The following is a 17,216-nucleotide window of genomic DNA, read 5'->3' as shown; positions in this document are numbered from 1 at the left end:
GTTGCCAAAGTTTCGTTCCATGTTGGTTTCTTAGGTTATAATATATGGGTTGTCTATCTTAGATGATGTTGACTGGTTTCTTGTTTACATAGAACCAAATAAATGCTCAAGAAGTGCTTTTACTTAGACTGTCATAGGAATATTTTTCACAAAGGTCTAAAGGGGATACCACATCACCACTGTGTTTTTCTTCTTTCCCTTCTCTCTGTCTCAGTGATAAGTATATCAATGGTCTTCTCTCTGCCTGTTGTCCGTAGTCCATCATAGATGGTTCTCAGTTTTCTCCACAATCTTCAGGCTGTCAATCCAGCTTTTCTTACTCCCTCACTCTTAACAATGACTTTTATATACTCCAGCCATAATTAATTAATTAATTCAACAATATTGAGTGTTTGTTATTTTGTCAGGTACTATTCTAGGTATAGGGGATATAGCGGAGAACAAAATGGAAAGTAATTCCTGCTCTTGTGGAACTTACATTCTAGTTGGGGAAGACAGCAATAAACAGATGAATTATATAGTATATTAGGTGGTGATAACATGCTAAGGAGAAAAATAAATCAAGTATAAGGATTAAAGAAGCAGGTAAGGGTTATGGGTTATTTTAATAGTAATTATTATCAATTGGATAAATTATGTAATGGTTAGGATATGTAATTGTTTAGAGTATAGGTTCTACAGTCATACTGAACTAGGCTTCACACTCTCTTGCTGTGTAACTTTGGGCAAGTTACCTTACCTCTGAGCCTCAGTGTGAAATTGAGACAGTAGTACCTATTTCTATATAGGACTGTTGTCAGCATTAAATGAGATTATTCCTATGAAGTACTTAACACAGCTCAAATCCTGGCGCAGTAAATGCTCAATTAATGTCAGCCATTTTATTAATTACATGCTGGTTTGTGTTACGAATTATATTTTCATTTCAAGTATATTTTAGTCATTCCCCTCCTTTGTATTTCCAGCAGGACTGGCATAATCATTTGCAGCTGTCCGATATCTGGTGATTGTTGATTAATTGGTACATGGTGCATCTTAAAGTAGTAATGAGTAGAAAATTGTTTTTTAAGCTCATATTTAATTTTTAGACATTGTAAGATTCTCTTATTTTTGATACTTTAAACATATTAAAGTATAAAGTTGCTCACCTCATTTTAACTACATACTTAAACATTGGATTTTTAATGTTAAGGGCAGACTATAAATGAAATTTTGAAAACTTTCTACTCATGACTTTTAAATCACAAGTGAAAACTTTTGTAGTAAGAGAAAAGAGGTGCTTTCTTAGGTGGCTTATTAGGCCAGTAATGAAGCTCTTTTCTTCATGTAGTGCTGTATTTACATACAAAGGAGAAACTGTGTTCAAATTATGGTCCCAATTTCAGAGAAAAATGGAACATTTGAACAGTGTAAGAAAGGCTTGTTCAACATTTGAATTTTACTTTTGAAATAATTATTTTTCAACAATATTTTGGTCAACATTATCTCTCTGGTTTTAGAGCCTATCAAGAAAGAAGATTTCTTTCACAACTCATCCAGAAGTTTATCTCTGTGCTGAAATCAGTCCCACTTTCTGGTAACTATCTTCTTTTTGTCAGCTCATTTGTGAAATTATCATTTAGATCCCCCTATAGTATTTATAAATCTCTAGTCTAAAAACTGATCTTAGAATGTTTTTAAATCATGATGACAAAGTGTATGTCCTCCACTTTTCAAATATATTACTGGTCTGAGTACTGTGACTGCTTTAAAAATTCACATATTTTCAAGGCACCAGCATGGATATTGAAATGTTCATTTATTGAGCAAATATTTTTGGACCTTACTTAACAAGACTCAAGTCCTGAACAGGGTACTGGGACACAGTGGTGAACGAGACAGTCACAGACCCTGTCCACATGGCATTTACAGTACGGTGCTGAGGAGTGTTTTCAAGTGACATCAAATTCTGTTTGGAGGGGAAGAGGAGAATTGTTTTTGAGATATGAATTACAAGACAAAATCGTGGCTCCCATTTATTGATGAAACAAATATAAGTACTGTGTAGCGTATACACTTTAAAATATACCACGATTATACTATATATAGATCCATATACGTGTGTGTGTGTGTGTGTGTGTGTGTGTGTGTGTGTGTGTTATATGTCTGTGTACCAAGAGGGGCTAATTACATTATGCTGGGTTTGCAAGATCTTTATGAGCATTTAGTGAATGCAAATAGAATATTATTTACTTAATAAAGGTGTATATATGCTATGTAAGATATGTCATTGGTTAATAATATTTTATTTTGTAACTGGACTATAATCTAAGAACAGCTCTGTTGATGTAGCATATTTATATTTTTGCATCAGAGATTGTAGCTTTGTTTAAACTAAAATACAACAGAATTGCTTATAAATGCTGACCCTCCAATTAATATTTTACAACTGAAAATCATTCCTATAATTCACTGAGGAACGAACAATACTGCTAAAAGTCAATTGTACCTGATTTGGGGCATAATATTACTACCAGCATCAGTATACAGGAAAAATTGTCATATGCTTATTGGTAATCTAAGTTGCTAAATATTAATATATTTAAATCTTTCAGTTAAGCGGCTTAAACCTGAAAAGAGGGCTTAGATTTGGTTTTCTTAACACAAATAGTAATAATTAGTGCTTAGAACTACTAATGTCTGTAATAATTAGGGTCATAACTCTAACTATGGAATGTTTATCTAGGGTCATGTAGAAAGGTTTGAAAATCAAGTAACAACAACATAGGCCTGCAGTAATTTTAACAACCTGTAAACCACTAACTGTTGCCATTGTTGTTCGTATATTGTCAGAAAACAAAATTTCTTAGATTGATGTTGAGCTTTAGTCAAAATTTGTTAACTCGCCAGCAAAGGAACCAACAAGATGATGAAAATAGTGTGCCAGTTCAGAAAGGGTATAAAGATGGATGGATTGTATAGTTAGGAAACAGAAAACTAATTTTTAAAAGAATAAGAAGGATTGTAGTTTCATTTTACAGGGTCATTAAAAACAACGTGTTCATATCAGTTGTTATAAAGGAAATGTGTAGGATGATCTGAGATGTCAGGACTGCTGTCAGAAGAAAGGAAAAAAACAGAGTGAGAAGCAAATAATAAGGATATATTGGTGTCTGAAATTGGAGTAACAAGGCTTCAGCTCTGAATAATATGATCAGTAGGGCCAACTAATGTGAAAACATGCGGCCTTATCCAGCAGACCTCAGAAGTTGAGCAGCAGCATCGTGTTCTGATTTTAAGTAGGCCATCGCCAGTAATTTTCTCAGACTATAAATAAAAACAGAATACAGAGTTTGCTGTATTTTTAAATTTTAGACGAAAGTATTTTCCTTTGACGATAAAGGAACAAAAGATATCAACAGAGGACTGGTTTGAATGGATTTAATTTAAAAGTTGCTCCTTTATATTCTTTAGTTTCAACAGCTGTATGACCTAGACTATGTCTCAGAAAACCTGGATTCTAGTTCTAACCAGCCTTTACTTTGTTCTACACTTTTATCTTGTCATTTTCTCTGGTCTTCAGTTTCTCACCTGGAAAACGAAGAGCTAGAGTAGATGTTCTCTAAGATCTTTTCCAGCTATGAAATTCTATGGTTGTCATTTTATGGTCTGGATTATGGGCGTGTGTTAACTAGAAAAGTTCCAGTTAACATTTTCATATGTTAGTCACAAAAGTATTCACATTTCTTTCTTCTTAGAACGGCTTCCATTTTCCTGTATACTACAAATAAATTAAATAAGTGGAGTTATTTAAGCAGTTGTAGGGTGCCTTCTACAACTTTAGCACTGGATTAGTCGCTGGTAGGAGTCCTTAGACTAAAAAGCAGTAGGGACCCTGAAATTATCTTCTTTTTAATTGAAACAATCTTGGGAGGATGGTTTTAGCTGGTAAAATGGTAGACCATTTCCTGGCATTAGGAAAGAACTTGTATTCTGAAAGTATATCATGTCACAAGGTTGTAATTATTTAAAAAACAAAAATAAATGTTTTTAAAAATAGTACATTAATGCTCATGAATAGCATAAAAGAGCGATTTAAAAATTTATTGCTCTATGTGTCATTGGCATTTTAGTGTCAAAAGTAATGCATGTATAGTGGGAAAAAAAGTCATAAAAATTGTTCCTTTAGTTGCTTTGGTGTGTATCTTTCCTACCCACTTGCTATGCGTTCTAAAGATAAATAATCTTTGTATGTATACATGCACACATATATGCATATGTGTTTATGCACATGAAAGAAGTTCTGGAAGTTTGGTGTGTAGACAATAAAGAAAGTAGCTCAAGAATTGATATAAAACTGCCTTTCTAATTTTTATATCTCCAGATTTTTTCCAAAATCTAACAATCAGTATAGATTTTTAAAAATTAACACTTTAAAAATATTTTTGCAAATCTGATTTTTAAAATGTATTTCTGATCCAAGCTAGGTTTTTCGTTTTCTCATATTTGTAATATAAGGGTAAGGCCTGCCTTTTTTGAAATATATGTGAGGTCCTTACTCTGAATCATAAGTAGTCTAATCCTGATGAATAAGGGACAAATGACCTTGTTTAAATAACTAATTAACTGCCAATTTTAAGATATAGTACCATAGAATGGCCTAAGTAAGAAAATTCTAACATGTGTTCTGTTACATCTAGAACCTGTCACTATGGACAAAGTTCATTACTGTGAAAGATTCATTGAACTTATGATTGATCTAGAGGTAAGAAGCGTGCAGTGACTTTTCTGTTACATAAGCATTTAGGAGGCTAAGATTAAGCATACGACTATATGTGAAATATTTCTTTATCACCTGAAACTGCCCTTAGTTTGATTGTACCTATTTCAAGGTGTCTCATAGAGAAGGAAGTCAAAAGCAATTGACCCTTGAAGTTTTCAGATGACTGTCAGATGGCTGTTGTTTGTAGAAAAAACATTATTTAGTATAGTTATTACACATGAATCCAGCAATGGTAATTTGTTTTCTGTCACATATTAATACCCCTTCGTAGAGTTTTAAATACTGGCTGAAGTCATGGGGTTATGGCCATCTCTTTAAAAATCTCACTTTTCTAAATGTGCCTAATATTGTTGATGAAGAAAGATATAGCTGCTGTTGTCAATTTTTTAAATTAAGATTCTTAAAAAAGAGGATTTCATACTATTAGGTATAAGATTTTGATGGAAAGTTCAGGTGCCAAGTTGGTGTAGTTCAGATTGAATTCATTTTCTTTCCTTTCTCCTTTAATGAAGGAAATTGAAAGAATCCTTTCTCTTCTTTCCTTATCTGAAGAGGCAGAGTGGTTTCTTGACATGAGGATTAGATTCTTGGACTAGCAGTCATTCATGAGATCTTCATTCAAATTCTAGCTCTGCCAGTAACTAATTTATAACCTCTGAGGATCTCAATAACCTCCTCCACAAAATGAGGATATTTGATTAGATTAGTGGTTTTCAAAGTGATTGCCCCAGTTTCTCAGCATTGCCTTGCTGACTGTCATAGGTGGATGTGGGAAGAGGAAATGGAGAAAGGAGTCTCCACTTAGGGATCTCAACTCCCTTTTCTCTCACAACATCTCCATTTTTAAACCTATACACAATACATATTGGGATTTCTTGTAGGATTTTGTTTGAAAACTAGTGGGTCGAGATATCTGTGAGATTTCTTCTGGTGCTGAATTTTATTTAGAAACATTACCACTAAATTTAAATTACAACATGGACCAGACCCCTTGCTTAGTGCACCATGTCTCTTGGGAAACTGGAGGGTCCTTCGTCTGTGATTAACACTTTTGAGTTAAATATCAGGAGACATCACCTCTAGCTGCAGAGAACATGCAGACTTATTGCTGTGGTGTATATTTTTTCTAGGCCCTACTCCCCACAAGGCGCTGGTTTAATACCATCTTGGATGATTCCCACCTTTTGGTTCACTGTTACCTTTCCAATCTTGTTCATAGGGAAGAGGATGGCCATCTTTTTTCCCAGGTGAGTGTTGATGTATCTGAACATACTTATCATTTTTGTTTCTAAGTTGATCTTTTCTTTGCTGTGCAACTGGGAGTACCAGGCATGACATAGTGTAAATTTTGCTAACTATTGAATTGAATAATGTAAATTCCTAATTAGTCATTTTGAAGTAAAATCATATCTTAATATACAAAGTGAACGTATTCTTGTGTAGGTTGCCTCTAGTAGTTATAACCTTTTGTTAATCATATGTGATTTTATCAGACTAAATTATATGCGATGTAGACCCATATACTCACATGTTTTGATTTCGTGTCAGTTACCGCTGTCGAATATAATAGATGATGAGCATTAATTTCAGTGAACTATACCCTAATACCATGGCTGTCTTTCTATAAGATGATGGTGACAGAGGCAGTCAATAGCATGGGAGTGTACATGCACTTAGTCTGCTGCCTTGAGTAGGAAGGCAGATGCACTTCATATGCTACGTTGGGTAGGAAGACAAAGTATTAGGGTTTCACCTTCCTTGTGATGTCATCCAGAAGAAAAGTCTTCTAACAAACGTCTAACAATTACCTTTTGATGAGATCTTAGTTGGGATACAATTTTTGTGTATTTACATATTCTTTTAAGAATTCTTTTATCTTGTATCTATGAGCATTCCTTTTTTTCTCATTCTCTTATTAAATTTCTATCCAGTGATTTGCCACTTATATTAAAATCCTAATATCTGATCTACCATAGATTAAAATTAAGAATAATAAAGATTTGGGGTGAATTCGGCCAGTAGACTGTTGATGCTGCCACCACGGGGGGAAGCAGGCCTTCACCGCAAGAGGGCTTGATGGCCATGGAGACTGATGAGAGGAATGAATGAATTAGCTTTCCCCACCTTGCTGTTTTTTTTCCTAAGAGAAGTAGCACATAGACTGTCTCCAATTATGAATTCTAAAACCCTCATTCAGAAAATTCTAAGTGGCATAGGTAAAGACCTCAGGAGTTCCGTCTAGTGGTATAGATCTATCAACTTGCAGTGATGTAGATAGATTTTTTTTTTTCCATTAAAATGGCTTCCTTTGATTAGATCCTTAATGTCTGTTTAGTATTGGGATTGCAGTTTAAGTTCTTCTCTGTAGAAGTAGCTTTGTATATGAAATAGACAACAGTTTATTCACAAGGCACATACTTTATTCTCACATAAATAAAATGTGTTTGGATACGTTCTGAACTGTTTGCTGGAATGTTTACATTCCAGTTTTTAAGCACCTCTGAGAAGGTATATAGACTTGTTTATTATTTTTAATAAATAGTGTTTGCTCAGCTTTCTTGCTCTTATGTTCACACAGTTTATTAATTTAAATGTATCCTTTCAGCTTTTGGACATGCTTAAGTTCTATACTGGTTTTGAGATTAATGACCAGACTGGAAATGCTCTGACAGAGAATGAGATGACTACAATTCACTATGATAGAATTACTTCTCTGCAGGTAATTGAAATGCATTATAGCCGTTGCCTCTGCTCCATAAAGTTGGGTCATAAATAATTTATGTTTTGTATAGTACAAATAGAAAAAGATACTAATTTAATAGTGTTTTCATCTTGAACTTTTAAAATATTTCTAATTCTGATGAATTCATGAAAAAAATGGCATTTTTTCGTAGTCCTCAGTCCTGAGAATCAATAGACTGATATTTAATACTCAGAAGTATGAGTTACTGGGCCAGTTTGGTGCATTTATATAATAGTTTTGTTTTGTGAAAAAGTATTTCAACATATGACAAAGTATTTGTAAGCATTTGTACATTTTAAAGATAAACACACATAGTGAGACTGAAATTTACCAAGACAGCTCAGATATGCCAAAAAAATACCTTTGTTTGTTTTCTGTTACTGGTCTCATCTTGCTCTTGAGCTCCATTTCCTCTGGTGGCAGAAAGAAGCTTTTATTTGTCAATTTAAAGTAATTCATTTCTTTCTGTTTTAACAAGTCTTTTTTTGGGTAAAGACTCAGTCAAACTTAAGTTCAAACTGTCTTTCATAATCAATTCCACTATCTCTCAAGGAGTCGCTGCTTTCCCTCTTCTTTCCCAAAATGGCATCGGGTACGTGGAGACACTAAGATAGCCTCATTGTTTGGAAGAAGAGTGATCTGCATACTGTCCCAGTTCAGATGTCTTTTCCTGCTCTTTTCAGAGCATTGGCGTTTTTGTCCTTCTGCCTCTGCCCTTGAAGTGACCACAGCTGGTGTGGCATATGGTCTGTTAACTTGGCACAGGCAAAGCGTGATGATTGCTCCCAAGGAGCCTGGCCATCTCCCTGCTAACGAGGCCCCAACCTTGTTCTTGATGGTGCTGGAGTTCTCCCGAGAGCTGGTGCTCATTCATTTCCTCGTTTAGACAGCTCACTCTCAGGCTTGGGCTGCAGGGTCATTGTTTCATTGCCTGTAGCAGTCCCATGGCAGCCTCAGCCATAACCTTGGCAGTGTTCTGTGTCATCCACTGTGGGGCAAATGAAAACTTCTGGATCTTCTCTGTGCCACGTGGGCATTAAGGAAGACTAGGAATGTTATCTCACACCCTCTTATTAAATCAGCACAATGCCACTATTTCTGTTTTTTTGCAGCTTACCCCCTGTTGGTTGGAGGTGTTACTCGGCAAGGTCCTCTCGTTCCAGAGTTCCAAAATAAAGCAGGGCACAAGCACACTAGGCTTTTGGCTTCTCCCTCAAGCTATCTCTTTAGTGGAAATTTTCTGTTAGTTCTATTAGGCCAGTTCCCCTCCTGTCAATGAAGCTGGCCTTCATGGCTATTTTCGTGTATATTCAAAATACAGTTTTAAAAATCAAAAACTGAACATTGACTCTTTGTTTTTGCATTCCTACTAGAACAGTTCTAGTTTTTTCTCATTGTACTGAGTGCTCTGACAGTAAGGCAGAGGTCCCATATGAGAAGGCTATAAGAAAGAGAAGTGCATTGGGGCCGGCCTGGTGGCCTAGCGGTTAAGTGTGTGCGCTCCGCTTCGGTGGCCCAGGGTTCGCAGGTTTGGATCCTGGGTGCGCACCGACGCACCGCCTGTCAGACCATGCTGTGGTGGCGTCCCATATAAAGTAGAGGAAGATGGGCACGGATGTTAGCTCAGGGCCAATCTTCCTCACAAAAACAAAAAAGAGAGAGAAGTGCATTAACATATTTTTTTTAATATTTCCATTATATAGTATAGAAATTGTAGTTGATTGTATTAATATGTAAACATTAATTATTTTTTTGCTGTTCTTTTCTAGAGAGCTGCTTTTGCGCATTTCCCAGAGCTCTATGATTTTGCCCTCTCAAATGTGGCAGAAGTAGACACTCGGGAGTCCTTGCTCAGGTGTTTTGGACCTCTTAGGTAAGGCAGCATGAAAGGAAAACTGGATTTACGTTTTCTTTTTTGCTTCTAGTCACTTTTGCACTATTTTAGGTAATGTTACTTGCTGCAGTACTCTTCACTGACAACTAGAACTAGGACTTGTCTCTAACATTTGGTATCTTTGAGTTACTAAATATAATTGCCCATTTTCTCTTTTGTTTTTTTGGTAAGATTTATATTTTTCATAACTTATACAGTTTTCCTAGATCTTAAATTTTTCTTAAAGTAGAATATAAAACTGGTATCCCATCAGTCACAAACAACATACAACAGAAACCAGTAAATGCTCATCATATGTGATATTAGAGGTGTGACTTGGGAAAATTTTTGGGTGTTTACAGTTTATGAAATTAGTTAATATTCTCTGGCATTTAGATATCTGATGATATACTTTCTTTGAAAATAGTAATAATAGCATACATTTATTTACTGTGTAATAGGCACTCTACTAAGTATGTAAATAATTTAATCCTCAAAACATCCATGTGGGAAGAGTAGCTACCATTTTACATTTAAGGTAGCTGAGGCCCAGAGTAGTTAAGTAATTTGCCTAGGTTACACAGCAAGTAAGTGGCAAAGAGAGGATTTGAACCTAGGTAGTATGATTTCTGAGTCCTAAGTTTTTTTTTCTTCTTAATTTTTTTTTAATTGAGGTATAGTTTGATATACATTACATTAGTTTCAGGTGTACAACATAATGATTCGATATTTTTATATATTGTGAAAAGATCACCACATTAAGTCTAGTTAATATCTGTCACCACACATACAGAATTTTTCTTTTCATGTGATGAAAACTTTTAAGATCTACTCTCTTAGCAACTTTCAAATATACAATACAGTATTATTAACTATAGTTGCCATGCTGTACATAACATCTCTAGGACTTATTTATCTCATAACTGGAAGTTTGTACCTTTTGACTCCCTTGACGCCGCCCCCCTCACCCCCAGGAAACCACCAGTCTATTCTCTGTATCTATGAACTTGTTTTTTTTCAGATTCCACATACAAATGAGATCATAACCTCCTCTGTCTGACTTATTTCACTTAGCATAATGCCCTCAAGCTCCATCCATGTTGTCATAAATGGCAAGATTTCATTCTTTTTTATTCTGAACCCTAACTTTTAACTACTGTGCTTTGTTATGTCTCCATTGTCCTTAACTCTTGGGAGAATTTATGCTTAGTTAATTGGCTATTTAAATTAAACAAACCGAGGTCAGTTTGGTTGTTCATTTTTACATGAGCATTTAATATTAACTCTTATAATAACACATAGATCTACTTTCTTCTTTTAAATAACTGCATAGAGTTCACTTGAACAGGTCTACCATCCTCTTTTTTAATCACTCTCCCATTGATGGATCTTTAATTTTTAAATTTTTGGCTATTACAAATAATTCGGCAATGAACATCCTTTTTACTTCTATGTAAAAATTTTTTTTACTGATTCCCGGAAGCAGAATGGCTGACTCAGAGGGGTTATGTGTTTAATATTTGTTATATATTGCTAAATTTCCTTCAAAATATATACCAATTATATACTACACCAACAATGTATGAAGATTTATTTCTCTCCATACCAACAGTAGGTAAATTAGTCTTTAATTTTTGCTAATCCAAGGGAAAAAAAAACTCTCATTGTTTTACTTTACATTCTGTGGTTATATTGGGAAATTGAGCATCTTTCTATTTTTCTTGGCCGTTTGCATTTCTTCTGTAACTTTCTTATTATTATCCTTTGCTAGTTTGTGTTGAATCTCTTGTAGTTTTGTTGATTTTTTTTTTTTAAGAATCTGTATGTATTCTGGACACTAGTATTTTGTCTACTTTTTGTTGCGATTATTTTCTTTCAGTTTCACACTTTACTTTTAAACTTTGTTTTTGGTATATTTTGTTATTACAGATGTTCTAAATATTTAATTAATCACATCTTTCACTCTATTTAAAAACAATAACAAACGCTTTATATAGAAGGCCTTCTTCACCATAAGATTACAAAAATATTGTCGTCGTGGTTTTTTTTTGCTGAGGAAGATTCACCCTGAGTTAACATTTGTTGCCAGTCTTCCTCTATTTTGTGTGTGGGTCTCCGCCACAGCATGGTCGCCAATGAGTGGTGTAGGTCCACACCTGGGAACCAAACCCTGAGCCACTGAAGCAAAGCGTGCTGAACTTAACCACTAGGCCACAGGGCTGGCCCCTGTCTTCTATTTTTAAAGCACTTTTGCAGATTTGTTTTTTTACATTTAATTTAGCTGCATAATCCACCCAGGGAATTTATTTTTGCCCATAGAACTCCTTCACACTCTTAAAAATTATTGAGGATCTCAAAGAACTTTTTTTATGTGGATTATAGCCATTATATTTACTATATTAGAAATTAAAACTGGAAAAATTTTAAATAGACTAGTCCTCCCTTATCTGAAGTTTCAGTTTCCATAGTTTCAGTTGCCTACAGTGAACAGTGGTCTGAAAATATTAAATGGAAAATTCCAGAAATAAATAATTCGTAAGTTTTAAATTGCATGCCATTCTGAGTAGTGTGGTGAATCCTGTGCCGTCCCGCTCCATCTTGCCCAGGACGTGAATCATCCCATTGTCCAGCGGATCCACGCTGTATACACTACCCGCTTGTTAGTCACTTAGTCGTCTTGGTTATCAGATTGACTGTCACGGTATCCCAATGTTGTGTTCAAGTAACCCTTATTTTACTTAATAACGACCCCAAAGGGCAAGAGTAGTGATGCTGGCAATTCAGATATGCCAAAGAGAAGTTATTGATCTCTTACTGTGCCTGATTTATAAATTAAACTTCATCATAAGTATGTATAGGAAGAAACATAGTATATATAGGGTTCAATACTATCTGTGGTTTTAGACATTCACTGGAGGTCTTGAAACATATCCCCCATGGATAAGGGGGGACTGCTGTACTTAATTCATTAAAAAGATAATTAAAATCCATTATATGTTAGCATACATATTGTTAATGAAAAATATAGTCTCCAAAATGAAAAAATACATAGTGAGAAGACTGACATTGTTTTACCTTTTTGCAAGTCTCTTTAATGCCTGGCTTAATCAGACATTTGGAGGACAGTTGGATTTGCAAATCTGCTTCTGGATTCAGTTTGTTGTGAGATGTTGTTTTGGTTGAAGTAAATGAAGAAAATTCAGGTTTACGCAGAGGGAAGTATGTTTCAATAGCTTTTTCAAGTAATTGAGAATATTATTCTTTGATACTATATCAAAACTTGACAAGCGGTAGTTTTTTTAAAAGTTACTGTCAGAGTGATATCTGAAAACCACATTGAGGAAGTCTGTGCAATTAAAGCAAATTAATTTAAAAAATGGAGAGATATGCCTTGCTCATGTATGAGAGATCTCAGTTAAGGTGTGAATTCTGCCCAAATTAATCTATAGATATATAGTTCAGTTCCAGTCAAAATCCCAGCAGGATATTTTATAGAAATTATTCTAGAATTAATATGGAAAGGCAAAGGAACTAGAATAGCCAAAAGCATTTTGAAAAAGAACAAAGTTGGAGGATTTCCACTACAGTACCTCATTTCAAGACTTACTATAAAGTTACAGTAATCAAGACATTGTAGTATTGGAAAAAGGATAGACATATAGATCAGTGGAACAGAGTCAAGTTCCAAAATAGACCACATGTATATCGTTTGGTGGTTTTTGACTAAGGTGCCAAGGCAGCTCAATGGAGAAAGGATAATCTTTTCAACAATGGTGCCAGAACAGTTGGTCATCAATAAGCAAAGTATGAAACTTGACACATATCTCACATCATGTATACAGATTAACTCAAAATGAATCATAGACCTAAATATCAAAACTAAAACGTATAGGAAATTTAGGAGAAAAATCTTTGTGATTGTGGTTTGTGCAAAGATTATAGTAGACGTGAAACCACAATCCAGAAAGGAAAGGATTGGTAAATTGGACTTGATCAAAATTTAAAACTTCTGTTTGAAAGGCATTGTTAAGAGAATGAAGAGACAAGCCCCAAACTAGGAGAAAATAGTGGCCAAACGTATATCTGATGATGGACTGGTATCCAGAAGTCTCAGAACTCAATAATAAGAAAACAACAATTAAAAAATGGCTATAGGGGCTGGCCCGGTGGTGTTGTGGTTAAGTTCTCACACTCTGCTTTGGCAGCCTGGGGTTCACGAGTTCAGATCCCTGGCATGGACCTATGCACCACTCACGAGGCCATGCTGTGGCAGACGTCCCACATATATAGTAGTGGAAGATGGGCATAGATGTTAGCCCAGGGCCAATATTCCTCAGCAGGAAGAGGAGGATTGGCAACAGATATTAGCTCAGGGCTAATCTTCCTCACAAAAAAGAAAATTGGCTATAGATTTGAACAGATACTTCACCAAAGAAAATATATTGATTTCAGTAAACCCACTGAAAGATGCTTAACATCATTAGTCATTAGGGAAATGCAAATTTAAATCATAATGAGATACATCATGTGCCTATTAGAATTATTTATAAAAACCACAACGTATTGACTCTTGACAAGAATGTGGAGCAACTGGAATTCTCGTACATTGCTGGTGGGAATTCAGAATGTTAGTGCCCCTTTGGAAAAATTTGACAGTTTCTTATAAAGTTAAACACGCACTTACTGTATGATTTAGTGTTCTCACAAACATACCCAACAGAAATTTTCATTTCTTATATTCGCACAGAAATCTGTACAGAATTGTATATAGTGTTTTTATTTGTAGTTGTCAAAAACTGGAATACACAGTCTCCTTCTACTGGTGAATGAATAAACACTGTGAAATATCCATATAATGGAATATTACTGAGCAGTAAAAAGGAACCAACTACAGATACACACAACAATGTAGGTGAATCTCAAATGCATTATGCTGAGTGAAAGCAACCAGTGTCAAAAGGCCACACAATGTATAATTCCATTTATTTGACCTTCTGGAAAAAGCAAAATTATAGACTGCAAACAGATTATTGGTTACCAGGGACTGGGATAGAGAGTTTGAGGGAACTTTGGAGGGTGATGAGCTGTGTTTAAGGTAGTGGAAAGCTGTCACGCTCACAGTGGCAAATGCAAGTTTTCCAAAATTCCATTTTTGGAAATTTGGAAGTTCAAATTTTGTCTTCGGCAGCAAATACTGTTGGTGGTTTTCCTTGAAGTTACAGGTTTATTTTTGAAATTTGAAAAATTTTTTGCCATTTACTCCAGTCTGAATAACCATGGTTTGTCAGTTGTTCTTTCAAGTAAAAATTGTGTGCAAAATGTATACTTCCCATTTTGTCACACAAATATTTTAAAAAAACAGGTACCCAAGAGTCCATATTTAATAATATTAATAATTTTTTGCTGCTTCATCAAGGGCATTCTTAAACAAAACTAACTTTTTTTTTAAACTGCATGTGGCAGTGAGGAATGCTGTGCCTACTTACGGTACTGGTTGGTGTCACCACATTGATCCATGCCCCATTCTTACCCACGATTGCTTTCGCACTGTCGCTGTATATGTAAAGACAGTGAAAACAACAAATAATGTCTTAGTATTAATAGAAAAAAGTGTTGTCCTTGCAGACTCCCAGAAAGGATCTCAGGGACCATGAGAGGTTTGCAGAAGACACTTTGGGAATCCTTTATTAAAGGTTTAACTTTCATTGCTGATTTTTTATATTTGTTACTCATGTCATAGGATTATATTTGCTAAGTAAAACTTTTTAAGCAATCTGTAAAATTACGTTTCAAAAGTGAGAAAAGGACGTTAAGAATAAAATATTCTCATCTGAATATTCTTTATTCTGCAGTTCAAATACACTCCACCAGGTGGCATCATACCTCTGCTTGTTACCAACTCTTCCTAAAACTGATGACACAACTTTTGATAAAGAATTTCTTCTAGAATTACTGGTAAATATTAATGTTCTTTGAATTTTACATGGGGTTTTCTGTACCTTTTTGAATCGTTCTTAAAGATGTAGGATTTGATAAGATTTTTTTCTGGGCTAAAGATTAGGTAGATAATTCCTACCTGTTTTGGAATTAAATCATTTGATTTTTGTCAGATTTCTTTTCTCATCTCAAGTCTTTTACCTCTTAAAACTGCTTTATGGTTGTGAATTCATTCCACATAAACATTTATGAGCAACTCTGTGTCAAGAACTGGATTTAGGCATTGGGGATACATAAGAGAGCTGACACCACTCCTGCTTTTAAGAGGTCACAGTTACACACACACAGATAATATATATATATTTGTCTCTGTCTATCTAACTTTATTTTAAAAGTTACCATTTAAATATAGTACCTTGAATACTAAGCCATACCTTTGCCACTAGAAAACTCAGAAATGTTTAGAAATAGAGTAAGTTATTACTGACTTAGTGATTTAGAATTCTAAGGGATTTCTCAATCATTTTGGGAAATAAGGAGCTTTAACTCTCAAACTAATACTTGTTTTTGGTAAAACTTAATTTTTTTGGTGCAGTTTTAGATGCATAGCAAAATTGAGGAGAAGGTATATACCTTATTTTTAACTTCAGTGAAATATTTCATAATTTCACTTATTTTTAATATTCCTTATTTTTTATTTTATTTTATTTTATTTTTTTGTGAGGAAGATCAGCCCTGAGCTAACATCCATGCTAATCCTCCTCTTTTTGCTGAGAAAGACCGGCTCTGAGCTGACATCTATTGCCAATCCTCCTCCTTTTTTTTCCCCTAAAGCCCCAGTGGATAGTTGTATGTCATAGTTGCACATCCGTCTAGTTGCTGTATGTGGGATGCGGCGTCAGCGTGGCGGAGAAGCGGTGCGTCAGTGCTCGCCTGGGATCCGAACCCGGGCCGCCGGTAGCGGAGCGCGCGCACTTAACTGCTAAGCCACAGGGCCGGCCAAATATTATTCCTTATTTTTAACCTGAATAAAATAGATAAGTATTTACCCGACCCCACTATGAATATTTAGGTTGTTTGCAGTGTTTGCTATTACAAATAATGATGCAGTCCTTGTATACGCCTCCTTGTGCCCATATGTGAACCTTAAGTAACGGTACCTAGAAGTGAAATTGTTTGGTTGAAGTGTGTGCTTATTTCAAAGATAAAATATGCGCCAAATTGTTCTCCAAATGGTGTATGGTCCTGCCACAGTGTATTAAAGTATGTCTCCTTAAGCTCTTAGCAGCATTGGATGTTATGAGTCATCCCAATTTTTGTCGGTCTCATGGGTAAAAAAAATAATAGCTTGTTTTATTTTTTTTTGTTTCCTGACTACTGTAAGGTTGAGTTGTTTTTTCTATGTTTCAGACTTTTTTTTATATCTATTCAAACATACACTGTGTGGATGTGTATATACATTTTTTTACACATATGGAACAATAGTGGGCACGTGGTTTTGTGACTTATATTCCAAGCTAATATTTTTAATATAGGGCATAAAATATAATCCCTTACTGTAGAGAGCAAGATGATATGCTCGTTTTGGGGGTAGCAACAAGAAACTATTTGTAGCAGGTGTTTTAAGCCTGGTAACAGGTGTTTAAGTGCCACTTGGAGAGAAATCCTTGGGAGGGGTTTTAAATTAATTCAAGTATAGAAAATACTTTTTTATCTATGTATTTACTTGCATGAAATGTATGTCTTGGGTCACCATCTTTGCCTTCCTTCTTACAGATCACTTCTCATTGGCTCTGACTATAAGTGCTTTTTAAAAATTCCTTGTCCTATTTTCTGATAATTTAAAATCTTCTCTTGTAAGTCAGGTTTTAGGGATTAATAATAAATCCTTACTATAGAAA

General features: G+C 35.0%; 1 protein-coding gene across 2 annotated transcripts in view; it reads left to right on the top strand.

The window, feature by feature from the left end:
* The window catches only part of AQR (aquarius intron-binding spliceosomal factor), a 100,702-nt gene that overhangs the window by 29,713 nt on the left and 53,773 nt on the right, over positions 1-17,216 (top strand). For both annotated transcript variants that reach the window (XM_058541169.1, XM_058541168.1), the window contains exons 9-14: positions 1,500-1,576; positions 4,680-4,744; positions 5,893-6,009; positions 7,368-7,481; positions 9,275-9,378; positions 15,231-15,333. In XM_058541169.1, coding sequence (XP_058397152.1) covers positions 1,500-1,576; positions 4,680-4,744; positions 5,893-6,009; positions 7,368-7,481; positions 9,275-9,378; positions 15,231-15,333 — 580 coding nt within the window. The remainder of the gene's footprint in view (positions 1-1,499; positions 1,577-4,679; positions 4,745-5,892; positions 6,010-7,367; positions 7,482-9,274; positions 9,379-15,230; positions 15,334-17,216) is intronic.

Source organism: Diceros bicornis, chromosome 5, assembly GCF_020826845.1.
Source record: "Diceros bicornis minor isolate mBicDic1 chromosome 5, mDicBic1.mat.cur, whole genome shotgun sequence".
Classification (NCBI taxonomy): domain Eukaryota; kingdom Metazoa; phylum Chordata; class Mammalia; order Perissodactyla; family Rhinocerotidae; genus Diceros; species Diceros bicornis.
This window is presented reverse-complemented; position numbering and strand designations above follow the sequence as displayed.